The sequence below is a fragment of the Bufo bufo genome, chromosome 10 (assembly GCF_905171765.1).
Source record: "Bufo bufo chromosome 10, aBufBuf1.1, whole genome shotgun sequence".
Taxonomy (NCBI): Eukaryota; Metazoa; Chordata; class Amphibia; order Anura; family Bufonidae; genus Bufo; species Bufo bufo.
The window spans coordinates 41502596-41523879 of record NC_053398.1 but is presented as its reverse complement, the minus strand read 5'-3'; the positions used below and the strand labels follow the sequence as shown (position 1 = coordinate 41523879).

The 21284-nt window shown below is 44.7% G+C and overlaps 1 protein-coding gene across 1 annotated transcript in view; it reads right to left on the bottom strand.

The window, feature by feature from the left end:
* The window catches only part of LOC120980016 (mucin-5B-like), a 42777-nt gene that overhangs the window by 6653 nt on the left and 14840 nt on the right, over window positions 1-21284 (bottom strand). The window contains 4 exon segments of the mRNA XM_040408881.1: window positions 7428-7574; window positions 12221-12264; window positions 18197-18341; window positions 18680-18808. Coding sequence (XP_040264815.1) covers window positions 7428-7574; window positions 12221-12264; window positions 18197-18341; window positions 18680-18808 — 465 coding nt within the window.

Below are 21284 nucleotides of genomic sequence, written 5' to 3'. Positions count from 1 at the left end.
CATGTCACACGGAAGCGTTTAGCTCTCCATCTCACAAACCTTTGAGAGAAAGCGTAAATTCCCACCTAGCCACCCTCGATCCCTGGCCCTGAATGCCAGCATTTCTAAACTGCTGGCCTTTGAAATGCTGTCATTCAGGCTGGTGGAGACGGACAGCTTCAAACAGCTCATGTCGCTTGCTGTCCCACAATACGTCGTTCCCAGCCGCCACTACTTCTCCAGGAGAGCCGTGCCCTCCCTGCACAACCAAGTATCGGATAAAATCAAGTGTGCATTGCGCAACGCCATCTGTGGCAAGGTCCACCTAACCACAGATACGTGGACCAGTAAGCACGGCCAGGGACGCTATATCTCCCTAACTGCACACTGGGTAAATGTAGTGGCGGCTGGGCCCCAGACAGAGAGCTGTTTGGCGCACGTCCTTCTGCCGCCAAGGATCGCAGAGCATCATTCTTTGCCTCCTGTTGCCTCCCGTTGCCTCCTCTTCCTACCCGGCTTCCTCCTCCTCTTCTACCACCTCCTCATCCGGTCAGCGACAGACCTTCACCACCAACTTCAGCACAGCCAGGGGTAAACGTCAGCAGGCCGTTCTGAAACTAATGTGTTTGGGGGACAGGCCCCACACCGTGCAGGAGTTGTGCCGGGGTATAGAACAACAGACCAACGAGTGGTTGCTGCCAGTGAGCCTCAAGCCCGGCCTGGTGGTGTGCGATAATGGGCAAAATCTCATTGCAGCTCTGGGACTAGCTGGTTTGACGCACATCCCTTGCCTGGCGCATGTGCTGAATTTGGTGGTGCAGAAATGTATTCACAACTACCCCGACATGTCTGAGCTGCTGCATAAAGTGCGGGCCGTCTGTGCGCGCTTCCGGCGTGCTCATCCTGCTGCCGCTCGGTTGTCTGCTCTGCAGCGTAACTTCGGCCTTTCCGCTCACCGCCACATATGCGACGTGCCCACCAGGTGGAACTCCACCTTGCACACGCTGGAGAGACTGTGCGAGCAGCAGCTGGCCATAGTGGAGTTTCAGCTGCAGCACGCACGGGTGAGTCGCACTGCGGAACAGCACCACTTCACCACCAATGACTGGGCCTCCATGCGAGACCTGTGTGCCCTGTTGCGCTGTTTCGAGTACTCCACCAACATGGGACACTTAGGGCGATGTTGGAAGAGGATGTGGCCCAGGACGAAGAGGAGGAAGATGGGTCACCTCTAACACATTCGAGCCAGTCTTTCAGAAGTGGCTCAGAAAGAGGATTTTTGCAACAGCAGAGGCCAGGTACAAATCTGGCCAGCCAGGGCCCACTACTGGAGGACGAGGAGGAGGATGGGGATGAAGCATGTTCACAGCGGGGTGGCATCCAACGCAGCTCGGGCCCATCACTGGTGCGTGGCTGGGGGGATACGGAGAATGCAGACGATACGCCTCCCACAGAGGACAGCTTGTCCTTACCTCTGGGCAGCCTGGCACATATGAGCGACTACATGCTGCAGTGCCTGCGCAACGACTGCAGAGTTGCCCACATTTTAACGTGTGCTGACTACTGGGTGGCCACCCTGCTGGATCCCCGTTACAAAGACAATGTGCCGTCCTTAATTCCCTTACTGGAGCATGATCGGAAGATGCGCGACTACAGGTGCACGCTGTTAGACGCGCTCCTGAGAGCATTCCCGACTGACCCCGGGGGGCATGTGGAAGCAGAAGGCGAAGGCAGGGGAGGAGGAAGAGGTCGCTAACGCAGCTGTGTCAGCGCCAGCACCTCAGAAGGCAGGGTTAGCATGGCCGACATGTGGAAAAGCTTTGTCACCTCGCCGCAACAACCGGCCCCAACTGCTGATATGGAGCGGGTTAGCAGGAGGCAGCATTTGAACAACATGGTGGAACAGTACCTGTGCACACGAATACACGTACTGACACGTTCTGCCCCATTCAACTTCTGGGTCTCCAAATTGTCCACATGGCCAGAGCTTGCCCTGTATGCCTTGGAGGTGCTGGCCTGCCCTGCAGCCAGTGTACTCTCTGAACGTGTATTTAGCACAGCAGGAGGCGTCATTACAGACAGACGCAGTCGCCTGTCCACAGCCAACGTGGGCAAGCTCGCGTTCATTAAAATGAACCAGGCTTGGATCCCACAAGACTTGTCTGTACCTTGTGCAGAATAGACATTTATACCACCATCAAACATACATTCTTGTACTCAAGTCAAGTGCAATGATTCTTTGTTTTATTTTATTTTTTATTTGTCCCAATATTTTGGGGGCTACCTACCCCAATAAAAAAAACAAAAAAACATTGTTGGCTACCTCCTCCTCCTCCATTGCTGCCTCCACCTACAACACCACATTCACCGCCTCCTCAACCTCCGACTCCATATCCACCTCCTTCTCTGAGTTGCTGGTTAATAATCTGTAATTTTTAGTTATTATATTTCATTTAAAGTTATTTCCCTATCCACATTTGTTTGCAGAGCAGTTGCCATGCTCTTAAGCACATTTTATTGCCTTTTACATCCATCTAGCCTTTTCAAGGACTATTTTAGAGCCATATTAATAAAAAAAATGTGCCAATTTTAATGCCCTGAATTGAAAAAAATCTTATTTTCAATTGTCGGGTGACATTTTACCATTTTTGGCGCATACAAACCCCTGCTGTGCCTGGGTGACAGGGGCCTAAATCTATCAAAATCCTCTGTTCTATTGCTGGGTGACATGATCCCCTTTTTGCCGTGAATGAACCCCTGCTGTGCCTGGGTGACAGGGGCCTAAATCTCTCAAAATCCTCTGTTCTATTGCTGGGTGACATGAACCCCCTTTTGCCATGAATGAACCCCTGCTGTGCCTGGATGACAGGGGCCTAAATCTCTCAAAATTCTCTGTTCTATTGCTGGGTGACATGAACCCCCTTTTGCCGTGAATGAACCCCTGCTGTGCCTGGATGACAGGGGCCTAAATCTCTCAAAATTCTCTGTTCTATTGCTGGGTGACATGAACCCCCTTTTGCCGTGAATGAACCCCTGCTGTGCCTGGATGACAGGGGCCTAAATCTGTCAAAATCCTCTGTTCTATTGCTGGGTGACATGAACCCCCTTTTGCTGTGAATGAACCCCTGCTGTGCCTGGGTGACAGGGGCCTAAATCTCTCAAAATCCTCTGTTCTATTGCTGGGTGACAAGAACCCCCTTTTGCCGTGAATAAACCCCTGCTGTGCCTGGGTGACAGGGGCCTAAATCTCTCAAAATCCTCTGTTGTATTGCTGGGTGACAAGAACCCCCTTTTGCCGTGAATGAACCCCTGCTGTGCCTGGGTGACAGGGGCCTAAATCTCTCAAAATCCTCTGTTCTATTGCTGGGTGACAAGAACCCCCCTTTTGCCGTGAATGAACCCCTGCTGTGCCTGGGTGACAGGGGCCTAAATCTCTCAAAATCCTCTGTTGTATTGCTGGGTGACAAGAACCCCCTTTTGCCGTAAATGAACCCCTGCTGTGCCTGGGTGACAGGGGCCTAAATCTCTCAAAATCCTCTGTTCTATTGCTGGGTGACATCAACCCCCTTTTGCCGTGAATAAACCCCTGCTGTGCCTGGGTGACAGGGGCCTAAATCTCTCAAAATCCTCTGTTGTATTGCTGGGTGACAAGAACCCCCTTTTGCAGTGAACGAACCCCTGCTGTGCCTGGGTGACAGGGGCCTAAATCTATCAAAATCCTCTGTTCTATTGCTGGGTGACGTGATCCCCCTTTTGCCGTGAATGAACCCCTGCTGTGCCTGGGTGACAGGGGCCTAAATCTCTCAAAATCGTCTGTTCTATTGCTGGGTGACAAGAACCCCCTTTTGCCGTGAATAAACCCCTGCTGTGCCTGGGTGACAGGGGCCTAAATCTCTCAAAATCCTCTGTTGTATTGCTGGGTGACAAGAACCCCCCTTTTGCCGTGAATGAACCCCTGCTGTGCCTGGGTGACAGGGGCCTAAATCTCTCAAAATCCTCTGTTCTATTGCTGGGTGACAAGAACCCCCTTTTGCCGTGAATGAACCCCTGCTCTGCATTGCTGACAGGGAACTAAATTTAGTGAAAACATCTGTTACTGATCGGAAGATGCACGACTACAAGCGCACGCTGATGATAGCATTCCCACCTGACAGCGGGGGCACAGTGGAAGCACAAGGTGAAGGCAGAGGAGGAGGAAGAGGTCGCCAACACAGCTGGGGCACCACCAGCACCTGAGAAGGCAGGGTTAGCATGGCCAAAATGTGGAAAAGCATTGTCAGCCTTGGAGGTGCTGACCTGCCCTGCGGCCAGTGTATAGTGTGAACGTGTGTTTAGCACGGCAGAGAACATTATCACAGGCTGCAGCCATTGTGGACAAGATTACGTTTATTAAAATGAACCAGGCATGGATCCCACAGGACTTGTCCGTACCTTGTGCAGAATAGACATTTATACCAGCCTCAACCATCCATTCTTGTACTCAAGTGCACTTATTCTTTGTTTTATTTTGTTATATGTCCCAATATTTTTTCTCAAAACCTACCCCAATTTCCCTGAGCTACTGGTTAAGGTGTGCTGCGTGTGTGCACATTTCCGCAAGTCATCGACATCTTCAGCCGGTCTGTCAACGCTGCAACAGTGCTTGAAATTGCCAGCTCACTGTTGTGCGACATGAGCACGCGCTGGAACTCCAGACCACCCTCAGTTCGTCTTCTCAGTGCGAATTGGACGATGAAGAGGAGGAGGAGCAGGAGACTGTTGCCTCCACTACAAAGGGTAGTAACCATGGAAGTTTAATTCCATCTGTTCAGCGTGGGAGGGCAGAAGAGGCGGAAGAGGATGAGGAAATTGAGAGTGATCCTCCTGATGACAAGTCTTGCCTGTTGGTACTCTGGCACACATGGCTGACTTCATGTTAGGCTGCCTTTCCAGTGACCCGCGCATTATACGCATTTTAGACAACATGGTTGTTCACCCTTCTCGACCCCCGCTACAAAGAGAACTTCTCATCTCTCATTCCTCTGGTGGAGAGGATGAGCAAAACGGTGCAATACCAGAAGATCATTGTTGAAAAATGCTCCAAAAATTTCCATCTGACAACGCTGGCGGCAGAGTCCGTAGTTCCTTGGCCAACTGAGGAGGGGAGACAAGGGGAACATACAGTAGTTTCAACAGAGGCATGGCAACACTCTTCAAAGCCTGGGATAGTTTCATGACACCCCGCCAGCACCCTCACCCGTATGAGCAGCTTAGTGTCACAAGGAGGGAAAAGTTTTAGAAGATGGTGAAGGAGTACATAGCAGACCGTGTCAGCGTCCTCAATGATCCCTCAGTGCCTTACAACTACTGGGTGTCCAAGCTAGAGACGTGGCACGAATTGGCACTCTCCGCTTTGGAGGTGCTGGCCTGCCCTGTCACCAGCGTTTCGTCTGAGTGGGTATTTAGTGCTGCTGGTGGCATTATAACAGATAAGCGTATCCGCCTGTCAACTGAAAATGCTGACAGGTTGACTCTTATAAAAATTAACAAGGCCAGAATTGACCATGACTTCTCGACTCTACCAGAGGAAAGCTGATGAACATAAATGCACTTTAAATGTGTCGTTTATAATGTACTGAATACACTGTATTCCCATGCACCCTTTCCACCACAAACAAGGGTATATAGTTGAATCTTCCTTTTCTCATCCTCCTTCTCCTCTTCTATCATCACAACACATACTTATTCGTTGCATATAATGCCCTCGAATATATGCCCTTCCCATATCATTTTTTACAGAATCAGCTCACCAGCAGGGCCTAGCATATAATGTTTCAAAGGGTCAGCTCACCAGCAGGCCCTCAACCATAATGTTTTACAGGGTCAGCTCACCAGCAGGCCCTCGCATATAATGTTTTACAGGGTCAGCTCACCAGCAGGCCTTCACCTACAATCTTTTACAGGGTCAGCTCACCTGAAGGCCCTCGCATATAGTCTTTTAGAGGGTCAGCTCATCTGCAAGCACTCACCTACAAACTTTTAGAGGGTCAGCTCACCAGCAGGCCCTCACATATAATTTCTTACAGGGTTAGCTCACCAACAGGCCTTCACCTACAATCTTTTACAGTGTCAGCTCACCATCAGGCCCGCACCTAAAATCTTTTACATTGTCAGCTCACCGCAGGCCCTCACCTAATTATACCTAATAGGTAATTTGCACGCATGCTGCCTTGCTTGGATGTGGTAGCCGTAGCGGTTTCTCAGTCTCCCTCTCCAGAATCGAACCATGATTGCCCCGTTCCCCCTGGTCTAGGCTGAAAATAACATTGACATTTGATAGGGCAGACATCTGAATGGATTGTGGCCGTCACGGGGACGTGCGATCGGCCAAAGGTTATCTAGAGTCACCAAAGCAGCAGCAGGTCCTCGCCCATAATGTTTTTTCAAGGCTGTGTATGATGCCCTCCTTTATGTGTAATAAAGGGTGCATTGTAGTGCTGTTTTTGGCAGCCCTTTCACTTAGTGCATAGGCTTTATGAGTGTAGGAGTCCCACTACCTGAACAATTGTACCACAATGTGAATGAGGCCCTCCTTTATGTGATACAACCTGTATATCGAAGTGCCTCTTACTTGTAATTTTGGGCAGCACTTGCACTTTATATACAAGTAAATATACAGGAAAGAATGTTTCCTAACAAATTTTCCTCTAAAATCGATTTTATCTTCGGTTTGGTGCGTTTGATTGTCAGTCTGCAAAAGTGGCGTACTACTCGGACAACATCATTCACAGCAGCGACCTAGGAGTCCAAGATGTATCCAGACTTCCTCCCCATGCTGTTCCCAAACCATTTCAGTGGTGTTTCCATCATTTTCTGACCTTTTCCTATGAACCAGGCACCCTCCCCTCTTCAGAGCAGAGGGTGCCTGGTTTAATGCTTGGGTTCTCCCATTGACTTCCAGCACCCGAGCACCCCGATGTGTTTGGCCAGAGCACCCGAGCACTTTGGTGCTCGATCAACACTAGCGGCCAGACAAAAACCGCACCATGGATTTTTTTAATGTGGCAGGGGCAGGGCAGACTTCCGACAGCACACGTGTGCAAACGTTAGTACGGATCTGGCAGACGCCAGTGTGAAAGAAGCCTAATGTTGCTATTTCATAACTGAGTTACTGAGAACTAGGCAGATATTTGCATACATGCAGAAAATATGTTGCAGACATTTCTGCAACTGTTCCATTCATCTGAATAGGGCTTGCAGAAATCAATGTTCTTCCAGCCAAAACAACTGAATTTCAGTTGCAGAAATTGGTGCAACAAATCAGCTTTGTGAATATACAGTATACATATAGTACTGCAAAACTAAATATGTGAGTACTGCACTGTACCAAAACTCAAAGATTAGAAGTGGCCACAAATGAGGATAAATCAAAACAATCTGAAGTTTTAGTAGTCAGCTTAAATTGTTACCTGTGCTTTTTTCTGTGGTTGTATAACATGGAGTTTCAGTGGTGCCATTTAACTGACATAACACTATTTTGCAGCCATCAGGCCCATCATCTATTTGGATTACTTCACCAATTTCCATCAATGTTCCATCATAATTACAATGGCAAGCTAAAAAGAGAAAGTAAAAATCATAATAAAAACTGAAAAAAAAAAAAGGTTTAGGTATATCACGGAGGTGGTACTCTGACAATGAAGAGAATGCAAAGGAACAGTTGACTATGGAATACTCGTCTTCAGAGTTAGCTCAGTTGCCTACTAATAGATGCAATTATAAATTCTCATATTCTGTACTTACATTGTTAATTTCAGCAACACCAACAGGGCTGTCACAATACACTAGCTTTCATTCATGCTGCTAGCAATTTATTGCCATAGTTACTTATGTATTCCTGGACAACATTTTAGCAAGATCATCTAAGATCTCCCTTGTTCAGCCTCACAGCATTGGCACCAGTTCGATAAGTATATTTTATAAGTTTTTTGGGTTTCCTAGGACTTCAGTATTGATGATCTATCCTCAGGCAGAATAGGTCATCAATATTTGATTAGCATATTATGACAAATCACAATCACACCTATCATGGTTCTTGAAGATGATGTGTTGGAAGTAAGACAAATAGGGAAGTATTGGGATCAGTTGTGTGAACTGGCCCTTAGAATCTGAGCAACTGTAAGGTCTTGTTCACTAGTGTTGATCACGAATATTCGAATTTCGAATTTTTATCGCGAATATAGGTACTTCGAAAATTCACGAATATTTCGAATATAGTTCTATATATTAGTAATTTCGAATATTCAAATTTATTTTTTCGATTTTATTTTATTTTTTTAAATCAGTACACATGATCCCTCACTGCTTCTAGCTTGTGGGCCAATAAGAAGGCTGCAATATACTTGACTTTAGGAGTAGTAGTGTTTGCGAATTTTGCTCTATATTCGTTTTTTTTGAATATTTGCTATATTGCTATATATTCTTGTTTTAAATTATATTACGAATATTCGAAAAAACTAAGTTATAGCAATATAGAGAATATTCGAAAAAAATCGAATATAGAGCAATTTAGCTAATATAGTGCTATAATCTTCGTCTAATAGTTGTAAGTTGAAAAATTCGCACAAAAAAATTTGAATCCGAAAATTCGAATTCAGAAAATTCGCATTCTACACAATCATTACCTTTCCGATTTTTCGAGAAAAAAAAAATCGCAAATTTTCAAATATTAGACGAATATTCTACAAAATATTCGCAAAATATCGCGAATTCGAATATGACCCCTGCCGCTCATCACTATTATTCACACGTCAGTGTATTGATCAGTGATTTCCATACTCTCATTTAAGTAAAGATAGGTCATTAACAAGTACAGTGTTATTTATGGCTTCCAGGTCTCACTGATGTGTATCGATAGCAAAGGTTTACCCCTCTGATCCAATACCATGGAAGAGCTACTGTAGCACAAGGTGCTCAGAAAGTCAATGCTGGGTATGATAGAGAGAAGTCAGAACACATAGTGCCTCACAGCTTGCTGCACATAGGCCTAAAAAGACTACAATTGGCATGTTAACATCACAACTGGACAATGGAGCAATGGGAGAAGTTGGCCTAGTCTGATGGATCACATTTTATTTTACATCCTGTGGATAGATGGGTGCCCAGGGGCATAATATAACCAGGCCCAAAGCCCAAAGGGGAAGGGAGGCCTGGGCCACTTTCAACTCTATCCACATCCTCAAGATACAAAATGTGGTAGAGCCTCTGGCCTACCAGTGGTGGTTTCTACAATGCATCAGCTCAGGAGGTCGGGAGCATACAGAGGATATCAAGAGGTGTAATGATGTCACTGCGTCGCACCACCTGCGTTGGACAATTAACAGCAGGGGGGAGGAAGTAGTATGCTTACTGTAGCAACAGAGCAAGGTAAGCTTGAATTTTTTATTCTTAGTAGTGTAAAGTGGGCACATATGACGAACAACTGTGGAGGGATGAAAGATTTTATGAAAGATTTGTATGGGGGGCAAATAGGGGGAAATTACTATTATGCAGCCTTTATGTATTTTTCATAAGAAATACAGGCCCCGTTGCATGTCCCCTGCCTGCAACCACACTATACTGCTATTAACACACTAAAATAATTGTGCACTTATAATGGTTAGAAAATTTGCAACAGGTTTTATGGTAAAAAAATAAATAAAAATACAGGCCCAAAACCAATGGTGTTTGTGTTTCGGAGCTAGCATACAGTACAGCCTGATAAAGTAACCAATACCCCATCCTCCCATGGGAAAGCCAGCCTCTGTCTTCATCTTCCCTGCCTTTTTCTAACACCTTTGGGATGACTAGAATGGAGATTGTGAGTTAAGCCCTCTCATCCAACATCAGTGTATGACATCAAAAACATTCTTTTGGATGAATGGGTAAAATTTGCATAAACATACTCCAAAATCTTTTAGGAAGCCTTCCCAGAAGAGTAAAAATGCCTATGGACTTAGAACTGGATGTCATAAATAAAAGCTCTTGTAGGTGTAATGTGTGTGTCCCAATACTTTTGTCCATATAGTGTATAACTTTATAGACTATTACAATGCCACTGTATCACATGGGAGGGGGGAGGTGAGAGTCAAAATATTACTCTAGTTATGCTCCTGTGGTGCATGTCTGCCATTTATCTGGGGAAGAAATTGCCCCTCCATCTGCTCGCTCTTCTTGGGGCCCTACGCTGCTGTGTCCAGGCTGCCTGCAGCGTCGGGAGGTACAGAGCGCACTCTGACCTGGTGCTGCAGGAGGTCAGGTGACTGCAGCACGTGCCCTGAGAAGAGAAAAGAGCCGGGAGACCGCCCGACATGGAGAGGAATGGCAGAGCAGGAGAGTTAAGTTAATTTATTTATTTTAATGTCTGATCTGAGGTCTAATAAGTGGGGTCTGGAGGTCTGATTGGGGGTCTGAGGCCTGATAGAGGGGGTCTGGAGGTCTCTGATTGGGGGTCTGAGGTCTGATATGGGGGGTTTGAGGCCTGAAATGGGGGTCTAGAGATCTGATATTGGGGGTCTGGAGGTCTAATAGGGGCCTGGAGATCTACTGGGGTTCTGGTCTGAGATCTGATATGAGGGTCTGGAACTCTAATGGAGGTCTGATGATATAGGGGTTATGGGGGTCTGGTCTGAGGTCTGATATGGGGGTCTGATTTAGAGGTCTGGAGGTTTAATAGGGATCTGGAGGTCTGGTCTGAGGTCTGATATAGGGGTCTGAGAGGTATAATGGGGGTCTGATGGGGGTCTGGTTTGGTACATGGGAGGGCTTGGTCTGAGATGGTGGGTTTTTGACATGGGGATCTAATGGGGGTCTGATCGGAGGTCTGATATGGGGTCTGACATAGATGTCTAAAGAAGGTCTGGTCTGAGATGGGGGAGGTCTCATCTGAGGCTTTATATGGGGGTCTGATCTGAAAGGTAAGGCGGTATTTTCAGGGGGACTGTTTCTGAACTATAGTATTGGGGAGCACAGCGGACACAGTATTGGGTGTGACAGGATGGGGTGTTCAGAAAGTGAGGAGGAGGATGGAAAAGTGGGAAACTTAGATGTTTGTTTGTCAAACTCTGCAGAGGGACGATATAGCTAAAATATAATCATTATGGCGGTCTTGTCTGACAGAAGAAGATGAGGACAGAGAAAATCTACATCAGAGATAAGACGTCACTGGGTGTAAGAGGCTGTATTACCCTGTATGTTCTGTAGGGCTGTATGTAATGTTTTCTAAGTATGTCTTTAAAGGTGTTGTCTGTTTTTTTTTTCCATAAGAGTGCTGCGGTGAGCAGGTGAACAGAGTAGAGAAAACAGCTCTCACAGCTCTGCGTTCTCTTCAAACAGCTGATCGACAGAGGTGCCCGGTGTTGGACCCCTGCCAATCTGGAGGGAATAGGTTAGGTTGAGAATTTGGCATGTGGGTGAGATTAAAATTTTTACCTCATGCAGCAGAAAGGCTAAGTGCTCCCCTGCCCCTGGCCACAAAGCACTGAGGGAGGGGGAAAGGGGGGGGGGGCACCATTTCATTTTTCGCCTCAGGCAGCAGAAAAACTAGAATCGGCCGTGATTTTGGCACTGATGTGGATGTTACTTGGCATGTTTAACCTATCTAATCTAATCTACATGCAGATAAAGTACACCTTACATGATAACAGTATTCCCAAATAGGAGTGGACTCTCTCAGCATGATATATGCCATGCCACAATACACAATGTGTTCAAGAATGGTCTGAGGAACATGACAGAGTTCCACGTGGTGACTAGTGTTGAGCGCAAATATTCTTATTGCAAATTTTAATCACGAATATCGCCACTTCGAGAATTTGTGAATTTTTTGTATATAGTGCTATATATTCGTATTCGCAATATAGTATTGATCGCAAATATTCTAATATGCGAATTTATCGCGAATATCGGCACTTAGCAACATCCCTAGCAACCAATAGAAAAGTTGCCTACCCCTTAGTGTTGATCGCGAATATTCTAATCGCAAATTTTTATCGCGAATATATTACATTGCCTATTTTTGCAATCAAGTAAATAATGACTGGAGATCACGAATTCTCAAATTTATGGCAAATATTCTGCCAAAAATTCAAGAAATATCGCAAATTCTAATATTGCCTATGCCACTCATCACTAGTGGTGACATGGATCTAGCAATGTTATGGCTGACGTACTTGCTTCTACAACATACATGTTATACTAATGTATTTAACTTACAAAAACATACCCGTTAAATCAATATGACACAAAATTCCATTTGGTGTGCAGATGCTGAAAATAAATACAAAGGTATTATGAAGAAATACAGAACCTTAACAGAAAACACCAACATTTGCAAACATGGTGGTCACAAGAAAAGAGAAAATGATCAGAATCTTTTAAAGTAAAAGCAACGTACAAACATGAATTTATACAATTTTGGGAGAAAGTAGTCTTTAATATGATAAATAACTTCATTGCATTTTATTTTATAGAGGGTCCATGATGCAATCTCGGTCATTTTTAAACAGAATCGTGAACTGAGATACACACTTATAAATTCAGCATCCAGGACTACATAGCCCATGAATTTTTAGTATGTAGGACTAGAGTTGAGTGGACACCTGGATGTTCGGGTTCGGCCGAACTTCACAAAAAAGTTCGAGTTCGGGACCTGAACTTGACCCGAACTTGACCCCGAACCCCATTGAAGTCAATGGGGACCCGAACTTTTGAGCACTAAAATGGCTGTATAAAAGTCATGGAAAGGGCTAGAGGGCTGCAAATGCCAGCAAAATGTGGTTAAGAGCATGGCAAGTGCTCTGCAAACAAATGTGGATAGGGAAATCACTTAAAATAACATAAAATACGTAAAAATAAAAAATAATAATCTTGATCTTGGAGGACGCGGTCCATATGGAGTAGGAGGTTGAGGAGGCGGTGGATGTGGCGGTGTAGGTGGAAGCGGCGTTGGAGGAGGAGGAGATAGCCTGCTTTTTAATTAAAAAAAAATTAGGGTACACCCCAAAACTTTGGGAAATATAACCTGTTATAACCCCCTCCAGCCGTGCTAAACAAACATTCAGATAATACACTGGCTGCAGGGCAGGCCAGCACCTCCAAGGCGTAAAGAGCAAGCTCAGGCCATTTGCCCAATTTGTAGACCCAGAAGTTGAAGGGGGCAGACCCATCAGTCAGTACGTGTAAGCGTGTGCACACATACTGCTCCACCATGTCGCACATCCCCGTGATGTCCACGATCTAATTGGATATCTGCTCTATCAACTTTCGATGTTTTTTTCTGCGCCTACCATGTTGATCACGGATAGCGGCGAATAAGGGTTCCACGCCAGAGAGGTAGCGTGAGAAAGGCAGACCACATCCAAGGTCAATGGCTACAATGTGATCAAGCTGAAATGTGGGACAAATTATTAAAACAGAAGGATCGAATGAAAGAGCCAATTAAAGACTAATTTTAGAAATTCAAGTCCCTGTCACCTATGCAGAGCAGGGGTTTTTCATCGCCAGAAATGGGTTAATGTCACCTACCAATGGAACAGATGATTTTTAAAAATTTCGGTCTACTAGGTAGAGAAGGGGTATATCACAGCCAAAAAATTGTGTGTATCGTCTGTGTCCTCTGTATCCCCCAGCCACGCACCAGTGATGGCCATGAGCTGGTTTGGGTGCCACCCTGCTGTGAACACGGTTCCTTCTCCTCAATCTACTCCTCCTCATCCTCCACCTTGTCATCCTCCAGAACTGTGCCCTGGCTGGACAATTGTATACCTGGCGTCTGTGGGTGCAGGAACCCACCCTCGGAGCCACTTGTGAATGACTGTCCAGAAACCCTTTGAAATAATCCCTCTTCCTCCTCCTCCCCCTGTGCCACATCCTCTTCCATCATCGCCAGAAGCGTTTTTTAAAGGAGGCATAGAAGTGGGATAGTAACGCTGAGAACTGCGTTATCGGCTCTGGCCATGTTGGTGGAGTACTCGCAACAGTGCAACAAGGAACACAGGTCTCGCATGGAGGCCCAGTCATTGGTGGTGAAGTGGTGCTGTTCCGCAGAGCGACTCCCCTGTGCGTGCTGCCGCTGCAAGAGTTCCACCTTGTGGGCTCGTCACATATGAGGCTCTGAGCGGGAAGGCCGAAGTTACGCTGCAGCGCTGACAGGTGAGCAGCAGCAGGGCGAGAACGCCGAAAGTGCGCACAGACGGCCCGCACTTTATGCAGCAGCTCTGACATATCGGGGTAATTTTTAAGGAACCTCTGCACCACCAAATTCAGCACATGCGCTAGGCAAGGGATGTTCGTCAAACCGGCTAGTCCCAGAGCTTCTACGAGATTTAGCCCATTATCGCACACCACCAGCCCGGGCTTGAGGCTCACTGGCACCAACCACTCATCGGTCTGTTGTTCCATGCCCGTCCACAGCTCCTGCGCGGTGTGGGGTTTGTCCCCAAAACAGATAAGTTTTAAAACTGCCAGCTGTCGTTTACCCCTGGCTGTGCTGAAGTTGGTGGTGAAGGTGTTATGCTGACCGGATGAGGAGGCGGTAGAGTTTGAGGAAGCTGAGTAGGAGGAGGAAGCAACAGGAGGCAATCCTCGTGGTGGAAGGACATGCACCAAACTGCTATCCGCCTCAGGCCCAGCTGCCACTGCATTTACCCAGTGTGCTGTTAGGGAGATATAACGTCCCTGACCGTGCTTACTGGTCCACGTATACGTAGTTAGGTGGACCTTGCCACAGATGTGGTTGCGCAATGCACACCTGATTTTGTCCCCCACTTGGTTGTGCAGTGAAGGGATGGCTCACCTGGAAAAGTAGTGGCGGCTGGGCACGATGCACTGTGGGACAGCCACCGCCATAAGGCTTTTAAAATGCTCCGTCTCCACCAGAAGGAATGACAGCATTTCAAAGGCCAGTAATCTTAAAATGCTGGCATTCAGGGCCAGGTATCCCGGGTGGGTAGGGGGGTACTTCCTCTTCCGCTTTAGTGTTTGGGGGATGGAAAGCTGAACGCTTCCATGGGACATTGTGGAGATACTTGGTGACCCAGGTGGTGGTGTTGCTGGCAGATACTCTGTTTGCAGGGTGGCAGGTGCCACTGTCACTCCAGAGGTGGATGAAGAGGCCGAGACTGCAGCAGAAGAGGAAGCAGGAGGAGCCAGCAACCTTTCTTGGTTTTTGAGGTGTCTACTCCACTGCAGCTCATGCTTTGCACTTAGATGCCTGGTCATGCAGGTTGTGCTCAGGTTGAGAACGTTTATGCCTCGCTTCAGGCTCTGATTGCACAGCGTGCAAACCACTCGTGTCTTGTCGTCAGCACATTGTCTGAAGAACTGCCATGTCAGGGAACTCCTTGGAGCTGGCTTTGGTGTGCTCGGTCCTTGCTGCGGTGGGCAGTAGCAGACGTACTGTCTAGGGGATGGCCGCTCCGCTTTTGCACACTGCTCCCTCTTCTGCTGTGCTGGTGGCTCTGTGTGACCACCGCCTCTTCCTCCGAACTACACAGATCACTCGCATGACCTTGATTCCATGTGGGGTCGAGGAACTCATTGTCCTCCACATCATCTTCCACCCAGTCTTCACCCCTGCCCTCCTTGTCGGTCTGCATACTTTAGAAAGCCATAGCAGTTGGCACCTGTGTTTCGCCATCATCTGATACGTGCTGCGGTGGTCCTCCCATGTACTCATCTTGAAAGATAAGTGGTTGGGCATCGGTGCACTCAATCTCTTCCACTTCTGGGGCAGGGCTATGTGGATGGCCCTGAGAAACAGTGCTAGCAGAGTCATCAAAAATCAGAAGACTGCTGCATGACTTGGGGCTCAGACCGCTTGGCTGATTTGCAAGGGGGTGAGGTGAAAGACTGATGGACATCGGCTGCAGGTGCCAACTCTGATCTTTCAGCAGAAGACTGGGTGGGAGACAATGTGAAGGAACTGGAGGCACTGTCAGCAACCCAATCTACTATCGCCTGTACTTATTCTGGCCTCACCATTCGTAGAGCCGCATTAGGCTCGACCAAATAATGCTGACGTTTCTGTCGCCAACTCGCACTTGAGGAAGGTGTTTTACTTGTGCGTATAGCTGGCACAGATCGACCACATCCTCTCCTTGCAACAGGAGCTCCACCAGCAGCACCACGACCGGGGCCATGTCCCTTATTCAACGCTCTACTCATTCTCCGCAAATTTAGTATTTTTCCCAAAATGGTTGTTTTTTTTATAACAGAAGATAACAGCAGTATTGAACGCGTGTATTTCACACTGAAAGATGTAGCAAACGCTGCAAATTTAGTATTTTTCCCAAAATGGGTGTTTTTTTAAATAACTGAATATGACAGCAGTATAGAACGCTTGTATTTCACACTGACAGATGCAGCAAGGGTTGTAAAATTTAGTATTTTGCCCAAAAAGGGTGTTTTTTAAAACCCAGAAAATTATTGCAGTATTTCAAGCTTAAATTGCACATTGACAAATGCTGCATAGCCCCCAGATGGATGGTATTGCCAAAAATGGGTGCTTTTTTAAACCTAGAAAATTATTGCTGTATTTCAAGCTTCTATTTGACTGTCACAAATGCACATTAGCTGTGCTGGTGCACAGAACTTGCATAAAATAGCCGCCGCCGCCCACCTAACTAACAGACGGGTAAAAGTTATTTTTCTGTGTCACTGGGCTCAGGGCAGGGTAAAAAGATTGTGCACTGCACCCACAAAATAAAATCTAGGTAGATCGCTGCACTAATCAGAGCAGAGTGGCGTGCAGCGCTACGTGACTCCAGCTTATATAGAGGCTGAGTCACATGCTGCACCGGCCAATCACAGCCATGCCATTAGTAGGCATGGCTGTGATGGCTTATAAGGACAAACAAGTTAAACGCTTGTTGATTGGCTGCTCTGCAGCCTTTCAAAAAGCACCATTAAATCGCCGAACAACGAACCCGAACTTTTACTGAAAGTTGCGGGTTCGGGTCCGGGGTCCAAAAATCCTAAAGTTCGGTATGAACCCGAACTTTACAGTTCGGCTTCGCTCAACCCTATGTAGGACCCAATGGTCCTGCTCAGCTAATAAAATTACTTACCTCAAAATAAACCTTTCTTGAAAAGCTCCCAATTGGAATTTTAGCTCCTCTTATTTTGTTCTTAGGGCATGAAATAGAAGACATTAACTATAGGGTAAGGGTGGGTTCACATAGACTTACGTAATGGAAACCACCCATAAATGACCTAATTTTAGAAATGAAACCCCTCAAATTATTCGGAACTGATGTTACAAACATAGGGTTTTTAGGCTAGTTTCAGACTGGGCCTAGAGATCCAGCAGGCTGTTCCGGCAGGGAATAGCCTGCCGGATCTCTATCACTAGTATGAAGCTAGCTTTAAATTGCTGGAGTGAAAACAGAAAAGAAGATCCAATCCATCCTTCAGATTGAGTTTATTAAGCCTCATATTTTATACTTAATTTTTGAGTTTTATTTCAAACTTTATTGCCAAACATTTATGCTAAAGTAAGCAAACTTTCCCTTAGTTTGACATTTAGATACATTTGTACTAAATATCCATCCAGTTACTGGAAATAAAAGAAAATGGTTTCTGGATTGTCTGAGTTTCAGCAAATATAAAACTGAGGAAAATTATTTACTCATATACAGCTGAACAGTAGGACTCAAGAATATAATCAGTCTGGCCCTGCAGCCAGTTTAAGCACAACTGAGGCTGTGTGATAAGCAGCACTAAAGAGTGGTACTGAACAGAGTTTTTTTTCTTGACAACGGAACCTCATGCTGTTCACAAGTTGACTTATTGTTTGCTGAGGCATGGCATCCCACTCTTCTTGAAGGGTGGCCTTCAGGTCATTGAGATTCTGAGCGTCACAGCCTGGGAGAAAAAAACTCCCTGGCTGTGACGCTCTGCGTCCCGATTGGACAGTGCTACAGCCAGGGGAGAAGGAGACGCCCACAGAGGAAGACTGCATCTCCTCCCCATTGCTCAGTTGCTCAGTATTAGTATACAGAGTGCAAAATTTGCAGGGGGCCATAACAGGGCGCAGGAGCGCTATTTTAAAAAAACAGCCAGGATGGCAGCACAAAGGGGGGATACAGATATTTATCTTGCTTACTACAAACCAATGAAAGGTCCTCTTTAATGCCCCATAAAGCAACCGCATGATTCTCACTTTGCGAATCTGTCCTAGAGAGTAGAAGACACATCTTACCAGATTTCACAGACATTGCAGGATTCCACCTTTTCTCCAAGCATGTAGTAATTTCCTTCTGTGTCCAGACAGCCACACTGAGACACACAAGTCATTTCATCTTCATTAAAATAAGGCTTATCTTCGGGACACTTGGGGTAACAGCCTAACAGACACAATATGATACATTTAATTACAATACCAAAAGTAAAATAAATTAATGTGAGAAGGGGATAGAATATTTCTAAAATGTGCAAACATTTGTGATGTATTTTGTTTCCAAAAAGAGTAACAGAGTAACACATCAGACACTATCTCCTCCTCTTGATTCTCCCAAATCAAATACAAATTGAATCAAATTCAGATTTTTTTTTTAATCAGTTTGCTGATCTCTAATTTATAACCCATGATTATTGTCAATTTATATCATACATGATGGATCAAAAATATTCCACATTTACAAACTTGTGGAGTGCCTGGACAACATAAGGTAACCAATCTCACCTTCTAAACCTTTTAGGTTGGACAAACATATGCCTGTGGGATTCCTGCAGGTTTTCATGCAATGAGCACCACAAGCTTTATAGTGCCACTGGCACTGATCTTCTTTATGGTAGAGATCACAAAAAAGAGCTGATGTGTGCAAAAAAAGAAACATTTGTTATAGGTTGCTTTACATGATTCTTTCGTTATATGTGGCTTATCAGTTCTGTCACACAAATGTAGCTTTTTTTAAATTCCTGTACGATTATTAATATAAAACAAATCCCTTACTCATTTTGTCAACTTGTACTCTGAATTAAAAGACACCGAACAAGTGTATGTGACGATTAGTATGACTCTTTGTTACATTTTGTGGCTCTGCATATATCCTGTTTGATCATTCTAACCCGTAGGATACCAACGCCAAAACTGTGCGGCGCTGGAAACTGTGACTTAAAGACATATTAGGTATTTTCGCCTCCGTATAGACCAGCTCTATAAAAATATCACATGATCCACCCTGTCAGGTGAACGCCATTAAAAACAAAAAAAACAGTGCCAAAACAGACATTTTCTGGCCATCTTGCCTCACAAAAAGTGTAATACCAAGCGATCAAAAAGTACCAATCAAACCGTCATTTCATAACGCCAAAAATGAAACCCTACCTAAGACAATTGCTAGAATTTTTTTTAAAAAGATATGGCTCAGAACATGGCAACACACGCTATTCAAAAATGCTTTCACTGTGTAAAACTTAAAACTAAAAATAATAGACATATTGGGTATTGACGCATCCGTAACAACCTGCTCTATAAAAATATCACACAATATGCCCCCTCATAAAAAATATGCCAAAACAGCCATTTTTTTCAACTTGCCTCACAAATAGTGTAATACCAGGTGATTAAAAAGTCATATGTACCCCAAAATGGTACCAATCAAACAGTCATCTCATTCCGCAAAAATGAGACCCTACTAAGGCAATTGCCATAAAAATGAAAACAAAAATATCGCTCTCAGAACATGGCAACACAAAAACAAGATTTTATGTTATTCAAAATAGCTTTCACTGTGTAAAACTTAACAAAAAAAAAAATAATAGACTAAGGTTTCGCCTGTCCATAACAACCTGCTCTATAAAAATATCACATGATATACTCTGTCAGGTGAATGATGTAAAAATTAAATAAAAATTATGCCAGAACAGTCATTTTTTGTCACGTCGCCAAAATACATAATATCGAGTGATCAAAAAGTCATATATACCCCAAAATGGTACCAATGAAAATGTCACCTCATCCCGCAAAAAAAAAAAACACCCACATAAGACAATCACTCCAAAAAATCTGAAAACAATGGCACCCAATCCATCAAAATCTGCGCTGCAAAAGCCATATAGAGCTCCTTCCTTTCTGAGTCCTGCCATGTGCTCTCACAGCAGTTTACCACCACAGGAGAAAATGCAGGTATTCAGGAGAAAATGGGTAACAAATTATGAGGTGCTTTTTCTCATGTTACCCCTTGTCAAAATGAAAAGTTTGGGGCTAAAGCAGCATTTTATTGGAAGAAATTAAACTTTTCATTTTCACAGCCATGTGTTTCCAAATTCTTTAAAACGCTTATGGGGTCAAAGTGCTCAGTACACCCCTTAATATATTCTTTGAGGGGTGTAATTTCCAAAATGGGGTCACTATTTGAGGGTTTCCACTGTAGGGATACGTTAGGGTCTCTTTAATACAAAATGCTGCCCAAAAACCATTCTAGCAAAATCTGCCTCTAAAAACTATATGGCACTCCTTTCCTTCTGAACACTGCCATGTGTCCCTAAGCAGTTTACTACAACAGTTGGAGTATTTCTGTAAACTGCAGAACCAGAGAAATGTATATTGAGGGTTATTTGGCTGTTAACCCTTGCTGTGTTGCAAGAAAAAGTTGATTTACATAAAAAAAAATCAACAAAAAAAAGAAATTTTAAAAATTTCCCCTCCATTTTCCTTTAATTCTTGTGGAACACCTCAAGGGTTAAAAAAGTTTGTAACATCAGTTTTGAATAATATGAGGTTTTTTTTTTCTAAAATGGGGTCATCCATGGGTGATGTCCATTACGTAAGCCCCTCAAAATCACTTTATAACTGAATTGGTGCTTAAAAAAACTAGTGTTTAGAAATTTATGAAAATTTGAAAAATTGCTTCTAAAATTCTAAGCCTTCTAACGTCCTTAAAAAAATGAAATGACATTTACAAAATGATGCCAACGTAAAATAGACCTATTGAAAATGTAAAGTAATAACTAATTTTGTGAGGCATCACTATCTGCCTAAAAGCAGAGAAATTCATATCTAGAAAATAGTGAATTTTTCTAAATTTTCTCAGCTTTTTTAATAAATAAAGGTAAAACATATTGACTCAAATCTATCACTAACATGAAGTACAATGTGTCATGAGAAAACAATCTCAGAATAGCTTGGATAAGAAAAAAACGTTTCAAAGTTATTACCACATATTGACACATGTCAGATTTGCAAAAATCGTCCTGGGATTTAAGGTGAAAAATGGCTCGGCACTGAAAAGTTTAAAGTTATTATTGTGTTATACTGTAGCATGCAGAGTAGTGGAAACCTGGAA